Here is a 26,614-nt window from a genome sequence, read left to right on the forward strand (position 1 = left end):
GGGACTTCTCTGTACATTCCTAGATCTTCTGCTTTCCATTTTCAAAAGTGGAGTTTATGTTTCCCTTTTTGCAGTCATCAAAGTCTTTAAAGTCATGCCCTCATGGATTGAGGGTTTTGTGACAGGTATCTGCTTTTTCAGGCTGTCCATTTATGACAGTTGCATGGCAGTTATTCCCTCCAGTATTTTAGAAAGAGAGTGCTCTTAAGATGTCACTTTAAATTAAAGCCAAGGTTTTGAACAAGATTATTTATTTATATTCTTGATTTAAATTTCAGTAGCCTGCTGTGACTAAATTTACTCAGCCTGTCTTCTCCAGCACAAAGTTAATTTTACTAACTGCATGAAATTTCTGTAAGATACGGAAAACTGTTTTGGCTTACAGGTAAAAGGTGCTTGTGCAAACTGGATACTAAGTGAAAGATCTTCCCCTGCCTGTCACCCATCTTCTGTCTGAGGTTGTTTTTGCAGTAGCTTCCAGAGAATGCTCTTGCTGCCTTAAGCCCCTTGAATTAATTTTTTCTTAGGTTCTAGAAGGATGGGCAAGATAGCAAGATGTGATTGTACTCTTTCTGAGATTTTTTTGGTGCCTTTTGAGTTAGTTTAAAGAAATGGCTAATTTTGTTTCTGAAAGGTATTTATTAATATGACCAGTAACTAGTGCCTATGTTAAGCAGGAGCACAGATGGTACTTTCTTCCTTCATTCTTGAAAAGTTAAGCAAATTAATTCCCAAGCTGACATTCAGATTTTCAGAAGACACTATCAACATAAAGAGGAAAGGGTCTTAAGTATTAAGTTTTTTATAGAAACCACAGAAAAATATATTATGCCTCTGCATTTTTGAGATGCCTGTACAACAGGCAATAATTGTTTAGTGTGCCCTGTGAGACAGATGTACTAACTTTTTTGAATTCTTAGTGATGCATTATTTTTCAAGTGTAATTTTGCATAATATTGGGTTCTCTTGGAGAGTAAAGCTGGTGAGGATAAAGCTGGTAAGAGTAGTGATGAAGAAATTAACACAGAAAAGACAGAAAGATACTGTTATTAAGGTGAGGACTTAGAGTCCTAGACTTTCTGCTAGACCTCCAATTCTATTATTTAAAATAAAAGCAGAAATCAGTTTCCTGTTTTTACTGACTTAAATTTTTAAAATTTCAAACTGCAGGTCTTTGACCCCATCAAGGCAACACTTTTGCTCCTATCAATTTTGAACAGCTGAACAAGATCAGCTGAGTCTTTAGTTGCCTGGAGCATGTTCAAGGAAGGCTCAGGAAGAAAAACTCTGCCCCAAGAAACACTGAAGGGTCACAATTTTTTCTGTGGTTCAAATCCTTTGTAAATGCTCAAAGGCTGTTGCATTTGCTGAGGGAATGGTGAATTGGTAGATAAGCCAGTGTTGAGTTAGTGTAACAGTTTGTGAGATTTGCTGAAATTTAGGCTTTTGGAAGCAGGAGTCTTAAGTTACAGATAGAAATGAAACTTTATGTGTTGCTTCCTACTTCTGATGGCTTGGAAATTGAGTCCCCAAACTCCTTTGCACTTACAGAGAATAGATACACTAATTTCAGTGTCTTGGCTGAATTCCAGTAAGTAATTGCATTCAGATTATCTAAATTTCTCTCTAGTTTGAGTTGGTTGAGATAGTTTCCATCTTCTTTCTTGTTATTTTCGTAAGCAATATTAAACTGGCTGCTGTTTTTTCAACTTGTCATTTCTGTATTTTGATAGAAATTGGTATTATTTCAAAGTGTGTATATGATTTTCAAATTACTTTGAAGCAAAAACAAACAAGTTGTTGTATTGTGGTATCTGTCATTTTATGGAGGAGTGCTTCTAAAATGTCATAATTGTTATTTTGAAATGTACTTAAACAGGGTATTTTTGTGTACTCATTTTGAACTGAGATTTTGAAATCTGGTGTAGGAGGCAGACAGTCTGATTTTGTTTAACTGTATGAATATTTCTGTAAATTTGAACTAAATTTGTTCAGCTGGATTTGAGATACACAGGTGGCAGATAAAGAATTAATGCACATAGATAATGCAGAAACTTGGATGAGATTGTTGCAATACAGTATCTGAAACTATTAACTGCACAAAAGGCAGAATAAGTTTAGACCTCTTGGGGAAAAATGAAATAAGTCATCTTCCTACCCAATCAAGTCTGAGGACAAGTAAATATTTCATATGTCTAGGCATTTTTTTCCAAGAAGATATCTTCCTGTGTCTGAAATATTTAGTAACTATGCTAATTTGTTTCGGTTTCTGCATTGTTTCTGCTTTGTTTTACCATTCAGTTTATGCTCTGAGTGGGTGGAGTATTGTATGTTTTATTGGTTCAGTAAATGTATCTAGTTTCAGATGGGAGCTTTGATGAGTCTGTCCAATTTGCAGTAGACAGACTACCCTGACTGTATTTCAGGTGACTAGGGATGATTTATTTAGATTGTGCTGCTTTAAAGAGTAGGGTAAAATGCATGCTGAAAGAAGCCTAAGAGACAAACTGTAGCTGGCAGTTGTCTTGGTTGGGTATTCTTCCTCTGATCTCCACTACTCTCTATGGTATTTTAATCTTATCCCAAGGAATATGTAATTTTTCAGAAAAATTGATGGGGACACTTGTTTCCATCCTTTCTACTCATGAAAGAAGAAACTTAGTTGCTGCTGCTGTTGCTGTTAGTACTAGAAAGGCTGCAGTTACACACGTTTTGGCTCCATGGTTGTGTGGCAGTGTGCAGGCCCCTTTTCTTTATATTGTCTTGCAATCATTGATAGGTTTTCTTTCTCTGGAATGTTGATTATTTCAAGTGTTTTTCAGCATATGACCCAAGGAATGAAGTATAGAAAGCAGCAGACAGAACTATTCCTAACTCCTAGGAAAAAAAGCCTCATGGCGCTGTCCAAGGAGGCGCAAGCCAGTGGGCCTGCAGGTGGTTTTAGCCTCTGGAGAGATACTCCATGAAGAATGTAGCTGTCAGCTGTTGAGAAAAAGTGTGAATATGTGTCTGCTTTGCTGCTCAAGACATGTGTTGGAGAAGTGATGGGCTGACTTCACTCCGTTTTTTGATACCTAGGTAGAAGTTTCTAAGTAGGGGCAACTTCTTCCAGCATAGTTTTCTGTATACTTCAAATAACTAGGCTTTGTACTCTGTTGTGGTGAAGACATGGTCGCAGAGAGAAGGCATAAAACCAAAGAAAACCTTGAGGAGTAACAAATGAAAACACTATCTTCTTTTTCTTTTCATTACCTACACTCATTTCTACATTCTACATTTTTTTTCCTCCGAAGTAACTTTATTCTCTTCTGGTTTTTCCATGCCAAATTGAAGAAGATAGGCAAGAAAGGCTTAATTTTTCTGAATTTTCCTATATTTGAGTAAATTGCCTTTTAATAGCTAACTTGCTTGTCCTTTCCAGAATGCCTTTTGCTCTTTTCTTGTTTCCTTTGTTTTGTATTTTACTATTTTTAATTTCATTTAAATTGGGGTAAGTAAGGCAGTGGAATTTCATCTTACTTATTCATGTCTCTTCAGCAGTCTGGAATTTTTCCTTTTATAAATGGGATACCTTGAACTTTAAGGAATGGGTAATTGCTTGTAAGAGAGATGAAGGAAAATAAAATATTTCAAATAAAAGGAAAAACAAGAAAAGTGGAGGAGGAAAGTATTGAATAAAGTGAGGAATGGTGAAAGACTTCTGGCAGGCAAAATGGGAGCAGTATTATGGCCATGGGAGATCACTCACTCATTTTTTCAAGAAGCAGAAAAATAAAAGACAGTTCATGGGATGAGTTTAAAGAAAAAGAAAATTAACTTACTCTTTTATAACAATGTGTCTAGGTTTTTTGTATTGCACTACAATGTTGTTGGAAAAAGAACTGAGAATTTTTGGTTAAGAATACTGACAATATTGCTAAAACGTGTTTTGCAAATTGCATTTTAGATATATGTGGAGATGAAAATCTTAGGAATACAGGAATAATATCTGAATTTTCACACAGAGTCAATTAGTGTAAATTGGGTGTTATTTCAAGCACTGCTTAAAAACTTGGTAAAAGCTTTTGGAGCTGTTGGTTGAATTAAATTTCCTTTTCTTAAAATCCTTTAATTTTCAAGATAGTGTAAAGTGTTTATCACTTCAGGCAGAGCCAGTAAATTATTTTCAGACAGGATTTTGTTAAACAAATAGTTCTAATCAATCTAATAAACCTAATTCTTTGTGTGAATAAATACAGTTTCTAGAAGTCTGAGATTCAGAACTTTGAAAATAATATTTTGCCAAGATACAAAGTGTTGATGACTATATGGCCATTGTAGCTTGCATGTTTGTGTGTGTTTAGAGTAATAAAAAAAAGTATAAGTGAATAAATCTATTTTTGTTATAGCATATATATATGACAACTGAAATCCGTTGCTGAAATTTCACTTAGTCTTTCTCTAACAAAAAATTGTATTTCCTTTGCACATTCATACATAAACAGTTGTGCGGTTTCAATTTGTGATGGTGACTCATGTGTATTATACTGAACAGTAGCATGGCATTGGCATTTGGAAGACCAAAAAGCAAAAAGAAAAGAAGATGAGTGAACACAGAGGGAAAGGGGATGTGTTTTGCTTGGTGTAGAGAATAGGTATCTCATGTGTTATCCTGGCCCATTTATTTTACTAGAGTTTGCTATTTTTCAGGTGCAGTTAAGACCCAGTATTTCAAGTCAATATGTAATTCGTACACAACCAACAAACACCTGTCTGTCTACTCTTGAATGTGCAGCTGTTGCTCTTTCCATCATAGAAAAAAATAAGAGTATACAAGAGGTATGTAAACTTAAATACCTGAGTTTTTCTTTTATGAATGGTACAGGGGCAGCAAAGGTACTTAGCTATTAATGTAAAACTTGACAGTTAAAATCTTAATGACATTTGTAATAGTTTTGTTGCATAGCAAACTAAAACAAGAATGCAGCAATGGATACCATTTTTCATTTATTAACTCTGGAGTGTTCAAATTACTGTGAGTCTTTCCTGTTGTGCTCCGACAGCGAACACAACAAAGTGATCTTTAACTCTGAAATACCTAATTCATTTTGTGACAGGAGATAAGGTATGTTACTGCATGGAAAGAGGTAAATTGTTTTCTCCAAAAACTAGACAGCAGAGATGATCTGAATACCCCCTTACAGCTATCTTGAAGATTAAATGCTTTTTTAAGCCAGGCCCTCTGATGTCCTGCACTCCTTAGTTATGGAATGTAACCCGCTGGGTTATGTCTGCCTACCAGCTGGCTCACAACTCGTACATGTCACTGGAGGAATTTGGGACTTAATAGTTCTTGAGTTTAAGTTTATCCCAGGTCAGAGAATACTAATTGGACATTAGCCTTTCCTTGTAAATTGTGATCCCACTAGTCGGTGATGGAAGAGGTCATTAGGAAAATGTCCTTCTTAATCTTTTGTTGCTGACATTAGTAATATCAATTTAATAAGCCCTCTGAAAAACACCTACAAGTACTTTTACACCACTGAGCCAAGTCTGTAATTCAACTATGCGCCCAGAATCCAGTAGTGAATGATCTGTGAAAAAAGATTTAAAGCCCATCCATGTACCCCCTACATGCTAGTCTTCACCCTGGAGTGCTCATACTGCTCTCCATCAACTAGTTAATATTTTCGTATATTAGCTATGAAATATCTGCCTACTAAAAAAGGTGCCCAGGTCAAAAATTACTCCTGCAGCTGGCATAATATATAGTATGCCATCTCTGTGTCTGCCTCTGTGACGCTAGACTCACCTTAACATTAAATTAATTGGATATAAAACCCAGATTTGGACAAAGTATATGGACACACAAGAAAATAAGGCTCAGAAATTGGAACTCCCAAGTAAAGATGGTTTTCAAGAAACTTGTGTATATATGTGGGGTTTTATATTTACCTTTTCCTTTGTTGTGCTAGGACAACATATTTTTCCTTCACTAGAACATCTGTCTTACAGTGAATGCTTAGTAATATCTATAGTTACCAGTCTTATATTCTGATTCACCCCTACCACTGAGAATTGGCCCAGCCTACTTTTCAAAGACAAAATTTCTGTTTTCTCTAAGCATTGCAGTAGCCAAGAGCTACATTAATGCATATTTTATACCATCTCTGAACTGAGTGCTATTCCGAGCATATGAGACAGTGAACTGAAGTTGAGAGCCATGGAAATTAAAAACGTGCTGGTTTGGTACCCAGTATGTCACTTAATTTTCCTGTGTGCTCTTAAGAGTCATATTTTTCTCAGTAGAATCTCAGCTCCTGCTGACTGCAGTTAGACATGTGATTGCTTTACACCTTTACGTTTGCACATGGGGCCCCCCTGACTTAGCCAGGCAACCAGAAAATGAAGAGTCTACAATTAGAAACCACTTAAGATCCATCTGGTTTGTGTGGCTTCATTAATCCTATGCAATACCTCTGGGCAGAAGCATAGGCACAGTTGTGTCTCCAGGACTGCAGTCCACGTACCTTGATCATGAGTCCCTCCTCTTTTCCTAAAACCCTGCCTTAAGAGATTTTTGTGCAAGCACAAGCAGCTGAGTTATTTTGGCTTATTTTATTGCCACTTGTTGACCGAGCCACAGTAATTGATTGTAGTTCATTGCTGAGATCAACTCAAAGCCATAACTTACAGTAATGTGGCTGGGGCTGAAGTCAAGATTGAGTGGTTCCAAAGGAAGGAGTAAGGGATGACACCATGCAGGTGGTGTATGACTGCTCTGTGATTCTTTTCAGTACATCTTCTGTTCAGGTCCACCTTTTGTGTCTCCAGAGGGTATATTTTAACAGCATTTATCATCCAAATTGTATTTTATTAGCATTTTTAAGTAGTCATTGAATTAAAAAATGGTAATAATTGATGTCTCTAAAATACCTTTCTAAAAGCTTGGGGTTCTTTTGTCCCCCACCCCTTCATGTTTCTGCAGACCATACTCCATCCGCTTCAAGCTTTATGCTCTTTCCAACTTCAGCATGGTGCCCAGATCCATCACAGCAAGGAACATCTTCTCAAAAATGGCTTATATGACAAGCCCATGCCAAAGAATAAACGCAAACTCAGAAGAATGGAGCTTCTGGTGAATAATGTTAAAATATAAGAAAGCTGTACTGACTATACAGAGGGATTTATTTGCAGTTAGCGAATGAATATGAATCTGGATTTGATCCAAACAGTTGACTGTACCCTAATAAAACAACTTTTAGGTCCTTCTTAGGGAAGAGTTTATCTACCAGTGTGACAAACAGTAATGGACAAGCTTTTTCATTTATGCAGTAACCCAGGTGCCTTTGTTCAGATGATGGAGGAGCATTCTCATTTCCTGTAGAGGAGAGGAAGAAAACTGAACATAATTTAGACTTATGGTTATCACTTGGGTGTCAGATATGATCCTCAGTATGACTGGATGAATTTATTTTGGAAAGGCTTTTACCAGTACAAAAAGACAAGAAATATGAATATGGATGTGATGGAATGGTAAGGCCTCAGCAGTTAGAATTATGTTGATTTTCTACTGAGCTTTTTAGCTTCAGTATATAACTACAGTAGACTTTCAAAGCATAATTCCCGATATTTTTTAGTTCAGATGAACATAAAGCATGTTATTTGGACAGTTCTTTCTAACTTTGAGATTTTTATTTCTTCTATAATTAGAGCTCCTTTTTGTAAATTTACATATTTTTTACAATGCAGTCTGGTTTAGTTTCTCCCCGACTTAATTTTTAAATTAAGTCTGCATATGTTTTTACAAGAAAATGAACAATTCTGACTTACAAAAAGAAAAGTAGAAATCGTGATTTTTGGAATTATAACTCAGGTGCTTTGCTTTTACTTGAGCAAAAATTAGTCTTCCACAGAGGGGGAGATGTTGTGGATGTAAATACATCATACCCATACTCTGACATACAATGATTATGCTACTAGAGGAATTAAACAAGCCCAGTGTAAACTGCTCTGTAAGAAGTATGATGCAATGACAAATGATTATGTCTGGTTACAGCCAACTAACATAATTATAGATCCTCTAGGCTTCATGTGTTTAGTTTTTCACTTCTAACAGTGATATAAATGTACTTCTTTCTAATGGGAATTGCTAGAAGCAGAAGAATTGGGTATTTTTACAGGCTTTCTGAAATAATATTTTATGATCTGGAGGGAAAAGTAAAGTGACATAAAGGTTCTGATAGTCCTTTCTTCTACATAGATCCCTCCTGCATTTAAGAGATTAAAATGCTTAATGTTTGTCTTTACTGTCAGTTCCCCTCTAGGTAACAACATGAAGCTAATTGGGTACTAATTAGTCTTAGAAAAAGGTATTTTGTCTTTAATTTATGATCTGTAAGACAAGAAACTACAGGAGTGGGGTAGGCGTGTGGCGTTCGGAAACATATAATCACATAGGCAATTATATGTAGGTGCTTTTATTAAGAGCTCTGGGAATCAGGAGTGCTTTTCACCTCAGATCTGATTCCACCATACATTCGAGAGGAACAGGTTTTTATATTCTATCGTTATATAACTTCCATGTTAATTATTAAACTTATATTGTTCTATTGTATACATAGATTTTTAGCTAAGCATAGCCCCTTAAATTTCCAACATAGTTTCTCATGATTCTTCCTATGATTATATAATAATTATATTTAATTACTAAACAAGCATCACATCTAACAATTATATCATTTATCATACTGCTTACGCAGGTGCAGTGATCTGAGAAAACACAAAGCCTAACATTTTCAGAATCTACCTTTAGCATTTTCCTGGGTCCCATTATCAGGGGTGGGATGAGGGGATGTGTAAGCACAACTAACTGAAAGCTTTTCTGCAATTAATAAGAGAGGTCAAAATGAGGTCAGAGATTAGCTAAGAAGTTTTAGTTAACCCTGAGCTAATAGTGACCTTTTGTTTAGGCATGGATAAACAATATAATTTGTCTGGCTATGTAAGCAAAGCTTATATAACCTTTTCCTCTTCTCCCGGTCTAGATAAATCCGGTGTCTGTCACTAAATTCAGCAAAGCTGAATTAGTTTTGACAAATCTGAAGCAAACCAGTCTCATATGATTAATGATAGCATAGATGCACTTTTGTTCACATTGGAACAGAGCAAGGGCATGTTTATTCCTGTAGCACACCAATCTCCAGGCTAACTTGGAGTCTGAAGTTGCAGTCTTGCGCAATTTGTGTGCGCAGCCTTGTGTGGGATGCTGTGTCCACTTACCTGCTGGACTGGTAATCTTCCTTCCCTGTGCCCTGGGACATGGTCAATGATTCCTTAAGGAAACATGGGTATCAATTAAACTTTATTATTCATGTCATATTTACATACATGGATGATATTTGCATTTTATGTTGTATTCGTTAATTTAATTTACCTTATTTTAAATTCATCTCCAGAAGCAGTGTATCTTTTGACTTACATTTTGAAGTTTATTTTACTAGGCAGAAGATTTAATGTGTTTTTACATAATATGTGAGTTTATATTATAGACAACAGAAAGAAATTTGTATTACAGCCTGGGATTCATAGCCATCTGCAAAATGCCTTAGAATTACAGGATCAGAGAAATAGTTGCCTTAATTGAGTTATAATCCTACATTAAATACTCTTGTACGTGGAATCTGTGCAGAGTTTTCATGTTTTTCGGCAATGGACAAATTCTGCACAACCTACAGAAAGCATTTTTTCGCTTTGTTGATTCCTCTTGTTCTTTTAATTTTGCTCCTGTGGATAACAGGATTTTGTAGGATCTCATGCTGGATGCATGGAAGCCTTTAATTGCTAATTTCCTCTGTTGTACAATACCAGATCAATCAATATGCAACAGTTACTGAAAAAATTAAAAACAATGCATTGCAAACTTCCGGGCATTTTAATTTTTTGTGGTTTTTTTGTATGTCCCAGCTCAGCTATAATGTAGTGAAAATTTAGGTGCAGCACAGCGGTCACATGAAGTTCAGTTTCAGATTTGTTTGAAGCTATTAGACACAAAATACAGTACTTTTTAGGTGGAACTTGCATGATTTTGAAAATATGCACAATATAAGAGGAAGAATTTAGAAAGTTTGTTTTCAGGTCTTTTGGATTCAGAATTTGCCAATAAATACATTACCTCAAAGAAATGAATACTCTGAAGTCCAAACTCTCTTGACAGAAGCTGTGTGTGATGAAGTAGCATTCTTTGTAAGCAATTTCATTAGAATAAATTTAATTTGCAATTTTACTTTGCTGTAATGGTAAATCCATTTCATTTTTCCCTTACCAAAAGATTAATGAGTGAAACCCACCACTCTAACAAGATATTGATTAGAAATGAAGGCATGTGTTTGCTTCTCATGTTTGGTCCTTTGTCCTTGTCCACTTTGTCCTTCCAAATATTGCTACCAAAATGAAATCTGCTTTCTGGATGCCGCAGTCTCATGTGTTGGGAAATTGGTGGCATGAATAGCAGGCTTTTGAACACATGCAAATGTTTTTCAAAGGTGAACACCATATTTTCATAGTCAGTAGGAGTAAGTTTTTGAAAAAAGACAAGGATGGAAATGTTATAAAATACGAACACAAACCACACCTCTCCTTCTGTTTAGGATGCTTTCTTATTAAAGAGATGCTCAGGACAAACATAAATGTATTTTTCTTCAACATTGTACTTTTGTTACCTCATAACACCATAGTAACAATAAATTACTCTTTTATTAGTTTTTCTTGAGATAAAAATAAAACTTTTCAAGTGACTTCAAAAGAGGCAAAAATTATTTTAAGACCAAGGGTTTTCTTCTCAACTGCTACTCTAGATAAAAAGTTGCTTATGTTGCATTATTTTCTACAACTTCCCTGCTTGTTTTGAAATTTAATTAAAAACTGGACTTATAACAAGATATAGTGGTTCATGCTTTTCTCTTGATATTTGTGTGTTTTATGTCTATATACATGAACACACATAAATGATATATTTGTTTCTGCCTCAAAGCAATAAAATACCTAATTTATTGTGTTATGTTCCACTGCATCTCTACAGAACTGAATTTGTTCACATGTGCTGATATTACAAATCCTAGTCCTTTTTTTTTCTTTCTTTTTAACACCATTCAATCAGTTAATGAAGAGATATGGCTTTGTGAATGCTATTTGAAGACAAATGATTCCTTTGTTATTCAGTGAAACCTGCAAGAAGATTAAAGTCCTGTGGCAATTTCTCAGGCATTTCAGTTTCAGAGCCCTCTTCAGTCTTTCTGCAGTGGTGACTGACTGCTGTTTGGTGCCACACTAAGTGCTTTGATGGTACTAAGTCAAACATGCACATCTTCCCAACTGAAACACCACCCAAGTGCTGCGTCTCCGGCTCTGTCCCCTAGTAGGTGCAATGAGAAGAAAACCAAAATAACAGATCTGTTTCTGTTCTTTTGCAGCCATTTCTTATCTCCCTTCTACAAAATGTGCACTTCAGGGACTTTTATATTGCTTTGGTTATGGAGTTTGTTCCTTGTATTCCAATTTACAATCTTTCCAGACTCCCAGCCCTGAGAGCTGCTGCTTTTGTCTCATAGGCACAGATAACAGACAAAAATAAAGGGGAGAGAAGAGTATGTGTTTTAAGTAGGATGAGAGACTGTTGTGGTTTAACCCAAGCCAACAGCCAAGCCCCAGGCAGCCACTTGTTTGCTACCCCACCAGCAGGATTGGGAAGAGAACTGGATGGGTAAAAGTAAGAAAACTCATGGATTGAGGTAAAGACAGGTAAATGGGGAAAACAAAAGTTGTTCACAACAGCAAAGCAAAATAAAGAACTAAGTCACTGCCTCCTGTGGGCAGGCAGATGTTCAGCCATCTCCAGGAGAGCAGGGCCCCATCACGTGTAACAGACTTGGGAATACAAATGCCATCACTCTGAACATTCCTCTCTTCCTTCTTCCGCTAGCTTTATGTGTCGAGCAGGATGCCATGCAGCCTGGAATAGCCCTTTGCCTGTAAGAATCTGCAAGTTGGGGTCACCTGTCCTGACTGTGTCTCCTCCTGGCCTCCCCCAACTTCCTCACGAGTGTGACAGTACAAACAGCAGAAAGACCTTGGCTCTGTGTAAGCCTTGCTTCAGCAATAACGAAACATCTCTGTAATATCAACCCTGTGTCCAGCACCAATCCAAAACACAGCCCATATTAGTCACTGTGGAAGGAAATGAATTCTACCACAGCCAAAACAAGTACAGAGACTTAGGTAAAAGTTGTTTCTGTTGTTAGGGTATGTCTGCTATAAAGCTTTGTACTTGTCACTGTGGCTTGGTATTCCACATAATACCAGGATTGTCCTGTTTATGAAGTACATCTTAGGTCAGCTGCATTGGTTTAGTGGTTTAATATTTACTAAACATTTCTTTGAATTACATTGTATTTCCTAAAAGATGCTAACTACCTTTGTACATGGGAAGATACCTCTGTCAGTAAGCAGCAGCATAATTGCTCTACCTATGGGACCATGGAAGCAGTAACAGAGAGCCTCAGTAGCTGTAACTGAAAGATTCTTTTGGACTTGAATGCTAAGATTTGCTCTCAGTGAAGAGAGATATTAAAGAGTATATACAAGTTACTTAAAGCGCATGAAGACATACCAATTTCATGTGTTAGTGGAAGAGAACCACAAAAATATTTTGCAAATTAATATATAAACCATTTTCTGGTTATATACTTGAATGGAAATATAGATAATGTATTTACAAAACGCATTTTAATTTTAGAAGTTTATCACCGTTTTGAAATATGTTTTAAAAGGAAAATTAAATTTCTATGAAACAAAAAGACTTCCTTCTAGTTACTTATTTTCCCTTTATTGATGACTCATATATATATATGTATGTATATAAAATGCATAGATAAAAGTAAAAATAAATTTCTAGTGGGATTTTTATATGTTCTTTTTAAAGATATTTTAAGATGGATATTCTGAGAAATGGGTCATATACTTGTCGTGATTAAGCATTTGCAGAATTGAGGTCATCTACATTACGTTTGATTTTTTTCCATAATTACCAGCAGAAGGTAATGAGGAAAAAATTATACTGTTCTATATTAATGTTTCAGCTTATGGTGCTTCATTATACTTGAAGTAGTCCTCTAAGGGATTTTAAGTTCATCCAAAATCAAGTTCCCTGTTTTTTTCAGGGATTAGATAGGATGTCTTCAGTCAGTGCTAGATGTGCTGGTGTATGCCAAGTATCGAGTCAGTATTGTGGGGAATACTAGGTTCAGATGAAAAGTTCATTTATATAATTTTCCCTAGAAAGATTGTGTGTATTTTCTTTTTCACAGCAAATTAAATTCCATGGAGTAGTGCCTGATTTGCTTTTTTGATGTTTTTTTTCATGGGAGTTTAATAGAGCTGTACATAAGTGGAATCTTACTGGTCATTCTGTTTCATTCTGAAATCAATAATGGATTAGTTAATGAAAGGTGCTAGTAGTCAGGTATCTACTAAAAACATTGAACAGTTATGGTCTGTGACCCTTGCCTTATCAAAGATATTTTCTTTCATTTCTTTGAGCAGGCATTGGTAGTAGATGAAGTACATACTTAAGTTATCTTGAAACTGTTGTGAGATTATCATTCTCTTGGCTTCATTCACCTGTGTCCTGCCAGACAGACAACGTCTCCCCACAGGTGAGCACTTAACTCCCTGTGATCAGTGAGAGTTTCTTTAGCCCAGCAAGCTGAACCTCAGCCTGCAAAACAAAATCCTCCCTGCCTGTTCAGACAGCAATCATGTTTCCTTTTGACCCTGTAGTCACTGTGGAATCACAGATGATATTTTGCAGAGCTGTTCTGGTACTGTTGGGGCATTATGTGCTTTTGATACGAGAAAGGTGAACATCGGTTTCTGTTGCAGTTACAGTTTACAGGGGATTTATCCGAAATGGAAAAAAATAAAATGTCAGTATTTTCTGATAATAACAGACAAAATATGAAAGCAAACTTTTAAGGGCCAGATTTTACACTTTACCTAAGAGCTCCTAACAAGAGGTCCTTGCTTATATGCCCTTCTCAAGAAGTGTGGAAAATCACAGCCCTTCTGTTGCAGAGAATAGAAAAACAGTTCTGTCTTTCTGTCTCTAGAGGCATGTATCACTTCAAAGATGGGGGAAAGGGTCATGACTAGTGTAGCTCAAAACTGTAATGCTGAATATCACAGCTTTAAAAGTGAATCTGTGCATGGATGCAGCCTCTTCTTTAGGATATGTACTCTTTAAGGTTTTTAAGCACATCAAGAGAAATGTAAGTGTACTTAATAATCAAGCAAGAAACATTCACTTACCTGTCACCATTGTTGACTTCAGACATAAATTGCTCTAAATTATTGCTGTTGTTTTCGTAATGCGTGTATGAGAAGATGGTACTAAGTCAAAGTGATAATGAAGTTTGAGGAGAAGGAATTGAGTATTTCTGGTTCTTTTTTAAAGGTAGTTCTAAAATTCAGAAGCACAAGACAAATTGTTTAGAGGAATTGAATTAGATGTGGAGAGCTGTATGAGTTACAGAATAAGAGAGTTTCTGACTCTTAATTTGCATCTGCTCTTCCTAGCGCCTTGAAATCAGAAAAAATTGTAATGTGAATTTCATAACATTTTAGAGAATTTCATAACATTTTGGATTTAGTCTTCATCTTTATATTCTGTTGAAATAAGTGATTTTTTAAAAAATGTCTTGTGCTGCTCTTTTTGGAGATATGAACTTTTATCTTGTGAAGTTTCAGAGTATATTGTAGTGATTTGGATTAAATTCACTGCAAGTTTTACAGTTACTAGATTTTTAGTTATGGGGTTTTTTTGCCTGTAAAATACTAAGCATATTCTCTGCCCAATATTACTGAAGCAACCACAGAAGATGGAAAGCTAGTTGCATGCTGTATATGTTTTCAGCTTTCATGATGAAATAGAATCCTCCTGAAATAATTGTATAAATTGTGTCTATTCAATATCAACAGGTGATTTTCATTTCCTTTATAAGTTCATCCAAAATTATGGTCATATTAGTGCCTTTATTTTGACACAATTACTGCTTCATTAAAGTAGATGTTTGGCAAGTAGTTACTTATACCAAATTTTATTTATGTCTAAATGTTACTAACATCCTCCTATTTGTATTTCTTCACTAATTCTTAAGAACTTTGTCCTCTGCCCAGCAGGTTGTCCATCTTCCTGGTCTAAGGTTCTGCTCCTGATGTGTGGCAGGTAATCCATGATCATGAACAAATTCTTCATACACCATTTCTTTCTTGGGGGAAAAAATGCAATGCTTTTGATTAACAACGGAACTTAATAAAGGGGAAAAAATAAAATATGACAGGGGTATTGTGCTGAGTGATTCTTCCAGTTAAGTTGATGATTTCTACAGGAGCATGCCTCATGAATAATTCAGGTAAGATGGAAGCAAGTGCTTTACTGGCCAATGATTCAATGAACAAATCGTGTTAGAACCAAAGCATTCTATGTAAAATGCATGATACTCTTAATGCTTGTGTTTAAGTATTAATAAGTTTTGTCCTATAGGATAACCAGGGTGCAGTAGGGTTGAACCCCAAATAGGATTAATGTATATCACTTCTGAAGCTGTCACAAACGCTCTGTTTTAAAATGGAACTGAGGGGAGGGTTACTGCTGTTTAACATAGTAGCAGGCTCCAGTTCTCAGGCAACCTGAACTGGTTTTCAAAAGAGAGCCAAAATTTTACAGATGGCTATGAAAGCTCTAGTGAAGAAGCAGGTACTCCACTATATGTTGCTGTGCTTCCTGAAGAGTTAAATTTCTTTGAGTAAACAATCTGAGCAGCAACACAAGCTTTAATAGAAACATCTTTCAAAAATGATCTATGGTAGCTCATGTAAGAAATGCATAGTAAACACCAACTGTTGTGTTTTAATTTCCATATTCATTAAATAAATATATTTATTGTGCAAATATGCCTTGTTGTGAATGCAGCTAGTGGATGCTTGAGTTATACAGAGGATAATGACTTTTATTTGAGAATCTTTGAAGAGTTTGAAGACGTTTCTTAATTTCTGCATTTTCACTGTAGTGCTAAAACATGCTTTCTTCTTATGCTTAAAAGGAGTTTTTGAGAAGTTAATGGATTGGTTGCGCCATTCCTATTTGTTCCATTAGTGCTGTTTGGTAAGGCTGGAATTCATGCTGCAGCATGAACTGTGTGTGTTGGAGGCCTCCCTGAGGAATGTACAGCTGGAGACTGCCTTTTGCTTCTGCTTTACCTTCTCTGTGGCATTGGCATAAGGATTCCACTGCAGCATGTAAAATTTGTTTAAACATCCCAGAAAATGTGTTGTAATGTGCAGTGGCATTTAAAATTTCATTGCAATATCTGGATAGTTACTGGAGAAATTCTTTTCTCCTTCTTAGCTATGTTATTCCAGAAGTCCTGCCAGCATTGCTGACAGGCTCAATGTTGGCCAGCAGTGGGTCAATCTTGGAGCCAGCTGGATCTGGCTCTGTCTGACATGGGGGAAGCTTCTGGCACCTTACTACAGAAGCCATCCCTGAAACTTCTCCCTTTCCCCCTCCCAAACTTGCCTCAGAACTGCAGTACTGTGTGCTTGCACTGCTGACAGCACAGATGCAGGACAGGTTCCCAGGCCCAGAGAAGCACACACATTTAACGAAGACCAAGATCAGGGAAAAATCTGCAGCTTTACAGAGTACAGGGACAGCAGAAAAGTGGCAGCTCTCTTGGGATTTGAGCACCCGTGGTATCTTTGTGCTGCAAGAATGGTGAACAGACCCTAACTCAAAATGACCCACAGATGATCTGGCAAGGATTCCATGAATAGGACTTCAGAGGAAGACACCCCCCCCCCCCAAATCCTGGGAACACGTCAGTGTGACCCAAGGGGAAAAAACCTTCCTTACTGCAGACGAGGGGCACCAATTGTGTTGTGATGCTGCAAGAGCAGCAGACAGTAAATTACCCACAATGGCCCAGAGGGATTTGCCAATCTGCCACAGGGCAAAATTCCTTCCTAACACCATAGCTGCCCATTTCCTGAGCTTGTGAGCCAGCCCAGACCAAGGACTTCTCCTACTGAGCCACAAGCAGCCAGGTAGCTCAAGAGCTGAGCACAATGTGCCATCAGCTTGGAAGAGTCTAGCAGAGCCCTTCCCCATTAGGATCTTAGGAGAGCCTTCAGCACAGGGCTCAGACACTCCTGCAAGCCACACGCCTTCCCTTGGGTTCATGTGAGCAGAGGGCATCACCCTAGGACTAGCTGTGACAGTCCTTGCAGTCATCTCCTGCTCTGCTTGTGCTGCTTGTAAAGCACAGGAGTGTGGGAAACCTCCAGCCTTGAACCTCTGCAGAGTCACCTTCCCAAACAATTGCCATGGTTTCTCCAAGAGAAGGCAGGCAGTGCCTCGGGGTGATGAAGAGCTGCTACTCTTCTGTGCAGCACGGCAAGCAACAGGCCATGGCACAGGTCACCGCATTCAAGAGCAGCATAAGAAGTGTGTGGAACTGTTGGAATGAGTCCAGAGGACTGCCATGAAAATTACTAGAGAGTTGGAACACCTCTGCTATGAAGACAGGCTCAGAGTTGGGACTCTTCATCCTGAGGAAGGAAAAACCTTCAAGTACATAAAGTGACAGCATCAGGCACAGCACCAGGCATGACATTTCCAGCCGGATGAGGGAGGGCATTGTGCTGCTCTGCTCTGCTCTGCTCTGCTCTGTTCTGTGTGGGAGCAGCCTCACCGCGAGTGCTGGGGGCAGCTTTGGGAGCCACAATGTAAGAAAGACACTGAGCTGTTAGAGAGTGTCCAAAGGAGGTCAACCAAGACTGTGAAAGTTCTCAAGGGCAAGACTTATAAGGAGGAGCTGAGGTCACTTGGAATGTTCAGGCTGGGGAAGGCTACCGGAGATCTCATTGTGGTGTACAACTTCCACAATGGGCAGTATTGCTGTCCCCTATCTGGTGACAGTGACGAGATGCAAGGAAATGGAATGAAGCTGCTGGCTGGACTCTAGGAAAAAGTCCTTCCCTGAGAGGGTGGTCAGTCACTGGAACACTGTTGCCTTGGGAAGTGGTCATCATGTCAACAAGCCCGACAGAGTTCAAAGGCCTAGGTATTTGGACCCAATAATCCTTAAAAGGGTCCCTTCCAACTTTAGGTATACTGCAGTTACATTATTCTGCTACACATCTAAGGTAATTGCTTGCAATACCACTAAACACTATTTCCCCATTACTTGGCAACGTAACAGCTTTCTGTTTTTAAACAAGTTGACAATTTGTACTTGGCAGATTTTGTTATGAATAGAATTAATTGTGTATAGCTCTTGCATACTGTCCTTGTCTTTTGCAGTGTGCCTTCTAGGATATAATAGGTTTAATTAAACCTACTCAGTTTGACAAAACATATTTTAATGATGCTCTGTAATGCTAGAGATTTTGCATTTAATGGCACTTAGAGCATATTGACGCACAAAGCAGTTGTGACATGTTTATATTTCAGTGTTCCTTGAATACCAACTCTGTTTTAATAAAAAATCACACAGTATTTATTATGCTATGGTACATAGGTCATTGATTATTAAGGATGACATCATTTCGGGAAAGTAGATGTGACTGCTCTGAAATGTAATGACAGTTTTACAAAGATTATCTGTACTTCAGGCTCCCTATGGCTTTCGATTTCCTTTCAGTTAATTAACTTTAAAAATACTAATTCCAGGTAGCAGGTCAGATTCAGCTACAAATAAAACCTCAGAAATATGGTTAAACCAAAATGGGTCACTGTATTTTAGTCCTTAAGTCTCAAATTGTACATGATTGAGTTGGGGTAGCTCATGCAGGGCCAGGACTCAGTGATCCTGACGGGTTCCTTCCAACTCAACATATTTTACAATTCTGTGATTGTATGTTTTTTAGTTAAATATATGCATACAAATATTTCAGGAAACATTGTAGAGTAGTGGTATTTCTTGAGTGAGATGCCGTAACTGGTCGTGTGTGTACAAGCTGTGATGTAGAATAATTAATGTTACAGTGTAAAGTAAACATGGTTACATCCTGTGGCTGTGCTTTTCAACCCAGTGAGCTGTCCTATTAGCCTCAAATGCTCAATGGAGCAGCCTTTAAGCTTGTTCCTGCAATACTACAACTAATTCAAGCTAATTTCAGTACTGCAAACTGGTATTTTTACTGGTGCCTTTTCCTGTTCTCTTAATAGGTTTTTGTCTCTCTATGAAACAGAAGTCAGGTCTGCAGTCTTGCTAGAGGTTTGTCGCTCAAGCCACAATTTATCCTTGGCAAAATTGTAATTCTCATAAATTGCAAATATAGTTTATGCTTTACAAAAATGTGAGATACTACAGATCCCTTTAGGAGCACTTAGATTTTGCAACTCTTTCATATTCCTTTGTTGTCTTTTCCTTGATTTTCAACATCTCCTTTATGCTAGGAATTACATTTGAACTTCCTTTGTGTCTCTCTTGACTTGCCCTCTTCCCAAATTAGAGCATATGCCAAACCACCTCTCTGAAAGGTTACATTTAAATATATTTCCTTTGGCTTTTGTCTGACAAGTTGCCAAAAAAGAGAGTACCATTTTCCCCAACTAATGAATTGACATATTCTTTCTCTTATTTTTATATGCCTAGCTTTTGATTGGCCAGACTTGAGAATTACTTCTCTGAGTCTCTGGAATTTAATTGCATGTAAATTAGGTCTTTCATTTGCCTGAATGTGCTAACCACTTTCTATTAACATTGCTTTCAAAGATCCATTTTCTTTGCTCCAAAGACCTCATATCTCAATGTAAGTTTACAATATTTTCTGGTTCATGAGACTGTATTTTAAACTAAATCAGCAACACAAAATTTGTGCTGCCATGGCATTAGTTTTGTACAAACTGATATGTTTAAATTTGTTCTTCAGGAAGTTCTCACTAATTTTGCCATTTGGGATCTCTTAGGCCTTCATGTATGTTAACTGACAATTTATCAGACAGTAATTTTCTGTAAAGCACTTACCAGACTATAAAATACAAGAGCCAGCTCAAAGTTTCTGAAGTATGTTGTAGGGGATGTCTGGGGGTGAATTTGTAAGGTTGTATTAGTGCTTTTTTATCTTATGTAAACTCTTGGTGATCTGTATATTGGTACACAGGCGGCCTTGGCATTGGGCTGTGTCTGCTTCCCTTGGTGAGGAAGCTCTAGTGTTGGACACGAGCTCTACACAAGCTGGAGCCAAACCTTCTCTTTTCCAGTGGACCACTAGGGGTGCATTTTGCAGGGGCCCAAGTCTGCTGTGATGGAGGTGCAGCTGGCTTGCACAGTGCTCAGTGCATTTAGGCACACAGGTGTAAGCATTCACCAAAGTCCTGCAGAGCTTGTCGTGCCTCTTCAGTGTGGTCAGAGGAAGCCTAAGTCCTCCTGGTGTCACATCCCTGAGCTCAGTGAGCTCTGTGCAGCCCACACCTGCTGCCACAGGAAATACTGCACATCCTGCTGATGTGTGCAGCAGGACCCCAGTACTGCAGGGCACAAATTATGTGCGAGGACACAAACTTCTCTTCCTCTAATTTTCCTCCTGGATTTTTGTAAAGCCTCTTTGACAATGAGACAGAGACTGTGATGGCCAGAGGAAAGATATGTTAAGGCATTCTCTGGAACATAATTTTATTTTAAATAAATTTTACTCCATCAGAAGTGACTGTAGTGTCACAAAACCAATGTTATTCCTTCCTTGGTAAGGAGTTTAAACACAGTTAATATTTAGTAATTAGTGAAGCTATATTTTTTCTTAATTTGCCTTAGTGTTCGTTAATTTTCTGTCTAGTGCAAACATACCACCTTTCATTAGAAGGAAACTTGGGCTCTGATTTCTCAAAGACCCCAAGGGAAACTTACACTTTTGAGCACTAATCCTGCTAAAAGTAATGTAAAGTAGTAATTTGATTTAATTTGTAGCTGTGGGTAATAGACATGCAGCCTTCAGATGTTGGCTTAGTTTTTGTTGATGTTATCGTATAAGAAATTTTTCAGATGAATGGAAATATTTATGTAGAAGTTGACTGTGCATGACAGTGCTGACATTATCAGACCAGTGCCTGTTGTGGATTCCCTTAAACTATCAGGAGTTAGCTCAGGAGAAGCTTAAAATTTTGTAAAAAGTCTCTAAGACCTTTCAGTGGACCCATCTAAAACTAAATGGACCTGTAGAATGTACTAAATCTCATCATCAGGAGATGTAAAGTCTACTTATTTTCCCCTTTTCACTATTTCCTTCTAAAATGTTTCTCTTTGTGGCAGTTCATGAATGTAATAGGCTCTTGTGACTAAAGGAATTCCATTTTCCTTGGCTTTTTTTCTGTAGATCTAGATGGCCTTAAGTGGCACCATAAAGTATTGTTTTAATAGTCTTTGGAAGCTGCTTGTGGATGTATGTGAGCACTTGAAGTATTGTTTAAAAAACTTGAGTTCATGGTGTGTATTTTAAGTGTCCTGCTCTTAGGAATGTTGAAAACAAATTTTGGTTTTTCAAATGACTAGCCTGTTGGTAAAAGGAGTGAGAAATAGCAAATAAGTACATTTGCCTCTTAGGGAATGGCTCTTGTGTGGTGATAGAATGCATTGTTTAGTCCAGAAATAGCAGTATGACACTGGGGGACATAGAGATGGCTGAGAAGCAAAATTGGTTCAAGGGAAATGTGTTAGTGAGGCATCAGTAAATGTGCAGCTGGGAGGGAAGGAAAATAGCTGGTAAATTTCCCAAGAAAAAGAGAGAACATTGAAAAACTGTTGTTAGTGGTTTAGACAGAGAAAGTACTAATATAAAAATGGGAACCAGAATGAATTTGGAAGTTGGTTTTCTAAATTGTATATTGTATTTGCATATGTAAACTGCATAAGCATTTTTGTGTTTGTGTAAATATTGTGTGTTGTTAGAGAAAGAGAGGGAGAATGTGTGTATTTTGTCACCAAACTGTGCATAAATGAAGACTAAAATTTGGCTTTGAGTTTCCAAGAACCTTTTTTTCAGCCTCTTGTTCTATAGTTTTTAGTGTCATAAAAATCCCTTTATAGGGGCTGTGCTCTGTGGTGCACTGCTGGATGAACTTTTTAAAAATATATTTTCAAACAGAATGCATTAGTGGAAACCCTTAGGGAATCGCTTTGTTCACAGCAGAAACTCCTTGATTATGCTGCAAATGCATAAGGCATTATACGCAGAAAAGTACAGAGTACAGTACACAGAAAGTACAATTTTGGAGTTTGTCTCAAATTTTATCCTCTTTTTTAAATAATAATTTTAAATTTTGTCTGTCTCCTCATTCTGAAAATGACATAATAGCGGGGTTTGATAGCTGCTCTCCATTTTCTAACTTCAGTGAGGGTAGTTGAAGGGGAAGAGGGTCATAGAGCTTTCAGTAAAAGAAAACCTACTGGGCCTTTCATGTCCAACTACTTTTTTCACTGAGCCACAGACAGAAACCTGTGAGGTATCTTCTGTTTGGGTTCAGATTTTGTTGGATGCTAGCACTAGCAGGGAGATTTGGGTGTGTGGGACTCTGAAAATCCAACTGTCAAACAGTACCTGCAACCAGTGTCCAGCTTTATTTCCGTTAAAGCTCAGCAGTGGGGTCTAAACAAAAATGAACACATCCAAGTGTCTTGGCTAAAGGCACTTGGATAAGGTGCCACCAAGCAGCAGCAGCTGTTGCAGATACTTACCAGTGGGGAGCAGGATCTGAGACCATTCCTCTGAAGAGCATATGTAGGAAATGTGTAGGGAAGAAAACCACCAAGCCTTTAAAATCTTGAACCTATATACACGTTTTTAAAGTGTCTGAATAGTTATGTAAGATAATCCATAGAGCTAAGGGAGAAAACCATGTCTGTAAGACTACTTAGGATTTTGAATTACTTATTCTGGGGAACGAATCAGGAAAATTTTGACACCTTGCTATTTCAAGAAAACTAATGATTTTTTTCATCTCTAAAAGAAAGAATACATCTTGTACGAGGAAAGCATGAGGGTTTTTGTTTTGTTTTGTTTTGTTTTAACCTCTGTTTATAATTCAATCCTTGTTCTTTACACAAGAGCTGTTTTGCTGTAGCAACTTTACTAGGACCCAGTAGGGTTCATACATAGCTTGTAAACAACTTTTTTTGTCTTTGTAAACCCTTCAAACTGAAAATTTTGTCATGGTTGGAGAGAACTGCACATTTCCGGATCAACCATTAGACCTGAAGACGGACTAATTAGAGGTTTGCCTTTTGCTATGTGATATTAAGACTTAAATTCTATCACACCTAAAATTCATGCAATTCTAGGCATCAGTCAATTAGATAAAGGAAAAACAGGTCAATTTTATTAGACCCCCATGACTCAGGCAGTTGATTATGCTGAGAAAACACAGGACTTGGTGCTTGAGCGAGGGTTTGCTTTCGTAATTGACTAACTGTTGCCTCCTGCTCTGTTGACCTTCACTAATTTGTAGTATTGTCTGTCATTCCTTATCTGCAGTCAAGTGGGGAGGTTCATATGTAAACATCAACATTGTTAAGGTCAGAGGGGACTGCATCTGTCTCTGTAGCCAGTTCATTTTTAATTATGTGTACAGCCAGGCTGCAGGCTTTATGCCACTTTGTTCTGCATATCTGTCTGAAAATCTGCAGCTTTTGTCAGACTGTCACTGTTTTAATAATAGGAAATGAATAATGTAAACAGCAATGGATCATTTAAAACCCTCAAGAGCGTCTTCTGTTAAAGTGCCTGTGCTGCCACAGCACTGCAGGAGGGTGGCATCCCCTGGGAATTGGCTCCATCCAAACACATATGACACACTGGTGTGCCCTGGGTGGTGTGGTGCTGTGTCACAGAGGTCCTGCTGCAGTTACTGTGGAATTCTTTCCCTTTGGGGTATCAGTGTAGGGGCTGAAACTGAGAAAAAACTGCCCAAAACTTCTACTCCAAAAGGTTGCATAAATACTCTTATGTTGTATTTACTAATGTTTCCCAATATGTCTGCACAAAATGGAAAAAGTGTGTAAATTATTTCAATGGCCTGGTAAGTTTCCAACATTTTCAGAAAAATATTTATTTAGCCTTATTACCAATACAGTGCTTACATGTTTGCAATTTTTAAATACATTGTCAGTCTTATTAGTTAGAAATAAGGGGACAAAAGTGCTCTAGGATTACTGTTGTTTGGTAGTTTCCATAACATCACATTCCTACTGCAGAATTCTTGTATTTTTCTGCCTCCTGTATTTTTATTACCTCTAAATTGTTATGAAGTTTCAGTTCTGCTGTGATATATTCCATATCCTGATGTATTTTAACACAAGCTATTTTTGGTAGTAACTGTATTAAATGTCCTTATTCTAATTTCATCTCTTTGTTCAACATAGCAAGCTTTTTATTTCAGCAAGTGATTCTTCTTCCTTTGATGTTTCTTCCCTTCAGATGTTTGTATGCAATTACTTTCTTTTCCCCTTACTTCACCTTGGCTAAGGTGGCATATATGATAGTCTTTAAGATTTTTTTCTCAAATTTGTCCTCAAATTCATCCTCTAGCCTCTTATGCTGATACTACTTAGCCTAAAGCTGTTTTTTTTCCAGTTGTCTAGCTAAATAAGAGAAGTCTTGGTGCTATCACTTTGCTAGCAGATGACTGTTCTTTCTCTGCCCTGTAATGACATGGAGGACCCACACATAATCTTTTACTTCCCTGCTCTATATTCTTGTGAGCTGTCCCATCACAATCTGCATTTAATTATTAGTGTTCTGAATTATTTTGTATGCAGATGTTCTAGTTTGGCTTTTTTTTTTCAGGTTGATTTGCAATGTAATTTGTTTTTATCCCAAAGCTTCCTTGTTTTTGAAACAGTACATGCATGCATTCATAACCCTCACAGGCATTGTATCAGTCAGGAATAAAATTGACACATTTTCTTCCTGCTAAAGATTATTAATAAGAATATTGAATAAGTGTGTTTTTTTTAACTGTGATTTGAGCAAGAAGTACAAACCCAAAGGGTTTGCTTCAAGGTCTTGTTGTGAACCAGTCTTGAATGTATGGAAAGATGAGCGCATTAATGAACAATCAGCAGTTTCACTTTGGCAAAAGTCAATGAAGGTGTTTTTAATGACAGTGACCTACCTGATCCTCCCTCCAGCATCGCTTCTTCAAAATGATCTTCACAAAACAGTGCTAACATGTACAGAATGCTGAGAAGCATTAAAATCCGTCCTGCCTGTCGTGATGACTAATTGAAAGGAACAGCTTGATGAATTTTCTAGTTCAGTTGTCTGGCTTTTGCAGAGAAACTGCATTTCTGAAACACAGCAAGCTGAGACCAAAAAGTTGTTGCCTGTAGCAGTGGATCTTTGATCTGGCTCTGATTGATGTTGCATAGCTGTGAATTCCTCAAGGAATGAATGATGAAACAAATGTTGAAATGATGAAACATTAGTTCTGGGCTGTATTACTTGCAGATCAGGATGATGGAGCAGAAAAATTATCAGCATCCATATTTAACCCTGCAGCTGTGTTACATTGCATTTTCTTGAGCACGTGCTTGTGTTTATTCCTTGCATTGCTTTCTTCAGAGCAGTGCTGTTTGTGTGTTTGTGAGCCATAACAGTGATGTGTCTTCTTCACTCAGACCAAGTGTCGCTCCTGCCTGCCAAGCAAGTGTAGATGAAAGAAAGGAAACTCATTGGTGCTCTTGGGAAACTGCAGTAAAATTCTGTCCTCCTGTGTCAAATTTCTACATATGAGAGTGTAAAAAAGAGCAAGAATTCCACATTTCTATGTGAGCTTAGGAGGTGGTGACAAGACCATCAGTGAAGGATGCTGTAAATTCCTTGTACAGCTAGTGGAGAGAAGGAAAATCCTCCAAAGGTTTGTGTCCTGACAGTTGTGTATAAATTGCTTGTTCTTTCTTGGGTGTTATTTTCCCACAACAGCCAGATATTTATCTCCCTGCCTTAGTAACATTGCTGTAGTGATGTGCAGATTAAGAGTGAAAGGAAATGAAAGCAAGGTCAGCCCCCAAATGAAAAAGCATTCTGTTTCAACAAGCCCTTTTTTTCCCAGACAGAAGGGAAAGCTTTTTTCCTTTAAACTATGCTTCATCTTAGTGACAAGTGACTGAAACACAAGAGTGAAGCAGAGAGAGAGAGAGAGATGGATAATGGGGTTAGTTCAATTTGGCCTTTATTTCCAAGGTTTGATCAAAAACTGACTACATGATTTGAGGAGAACTGATTTCTTGTTTTGTTTTGTTTAATTTTTAAAAAATAGTAATTACAGTTTATAAGAACCTTGTCACAATGCCCTAAACTTGGGAAATGTTGTGACAGAACTGGGTACAGCATTAGTACAGTTTGTAAAGAAATAATATATTATTTATACAGTTCATATAATCAAGAATAATTTTGAAGTGTTTTGCATATAATGGTGGCTTGTATGGAAACCTACACAGTGCATGACATTGGCCAAGTGACCTATGACAAGACACCATATTTGAAAATTACTTTGAAATTGCTGATAAAGAAAATTGCCTTT

General features: G+C 37.5%; 1 protein-coding gene across 2 annotated transcripts in view; it reads left to right on the forward strand.

The window, feature by feature from the left end:
• The window catches only part of DTWD2 (DTW domain containing 2), a 66,255-nt gene extending 53,726 nt beyond the window's left edge, over positions 1-12,529 (forward strand). Inside the window, exons 5-7 of one of the 2 annotated variants that reach the window (XM_030968419.1) lie at positions 4,690-4,818; positions 6,968-7,117; positions 11,960-12,529. In XM_030968419.1, the coding sequence (XP_030824279.1) occupies positions 4,690-4,818; positions 6,968-7,117; positions 11,960-11,998 (318 nt within the window). In that variant the 3' untranslated portion in view covers positions 11,999-12,529. The other variant, XM_030968420.1, reaches the window with a different exon arrangement.
• Positions 12,530-26,614: the final 14,085 nt, after the last annotated feature.

Source organism: Camarhynchus parvulus, chromosome Z (genome assembly GCF_901933205.1).
Source record: "Camarhynchus parvulus chromosome Z, STF_HiC, whole genome shotgun sequence".
Classification (NCBI taxonomy): Eukaryota; Metazoa; Chordata; class Aves; order Passeriformes; family Thraupidae; genus Camarhynchus; species Camarhynchus parvulus.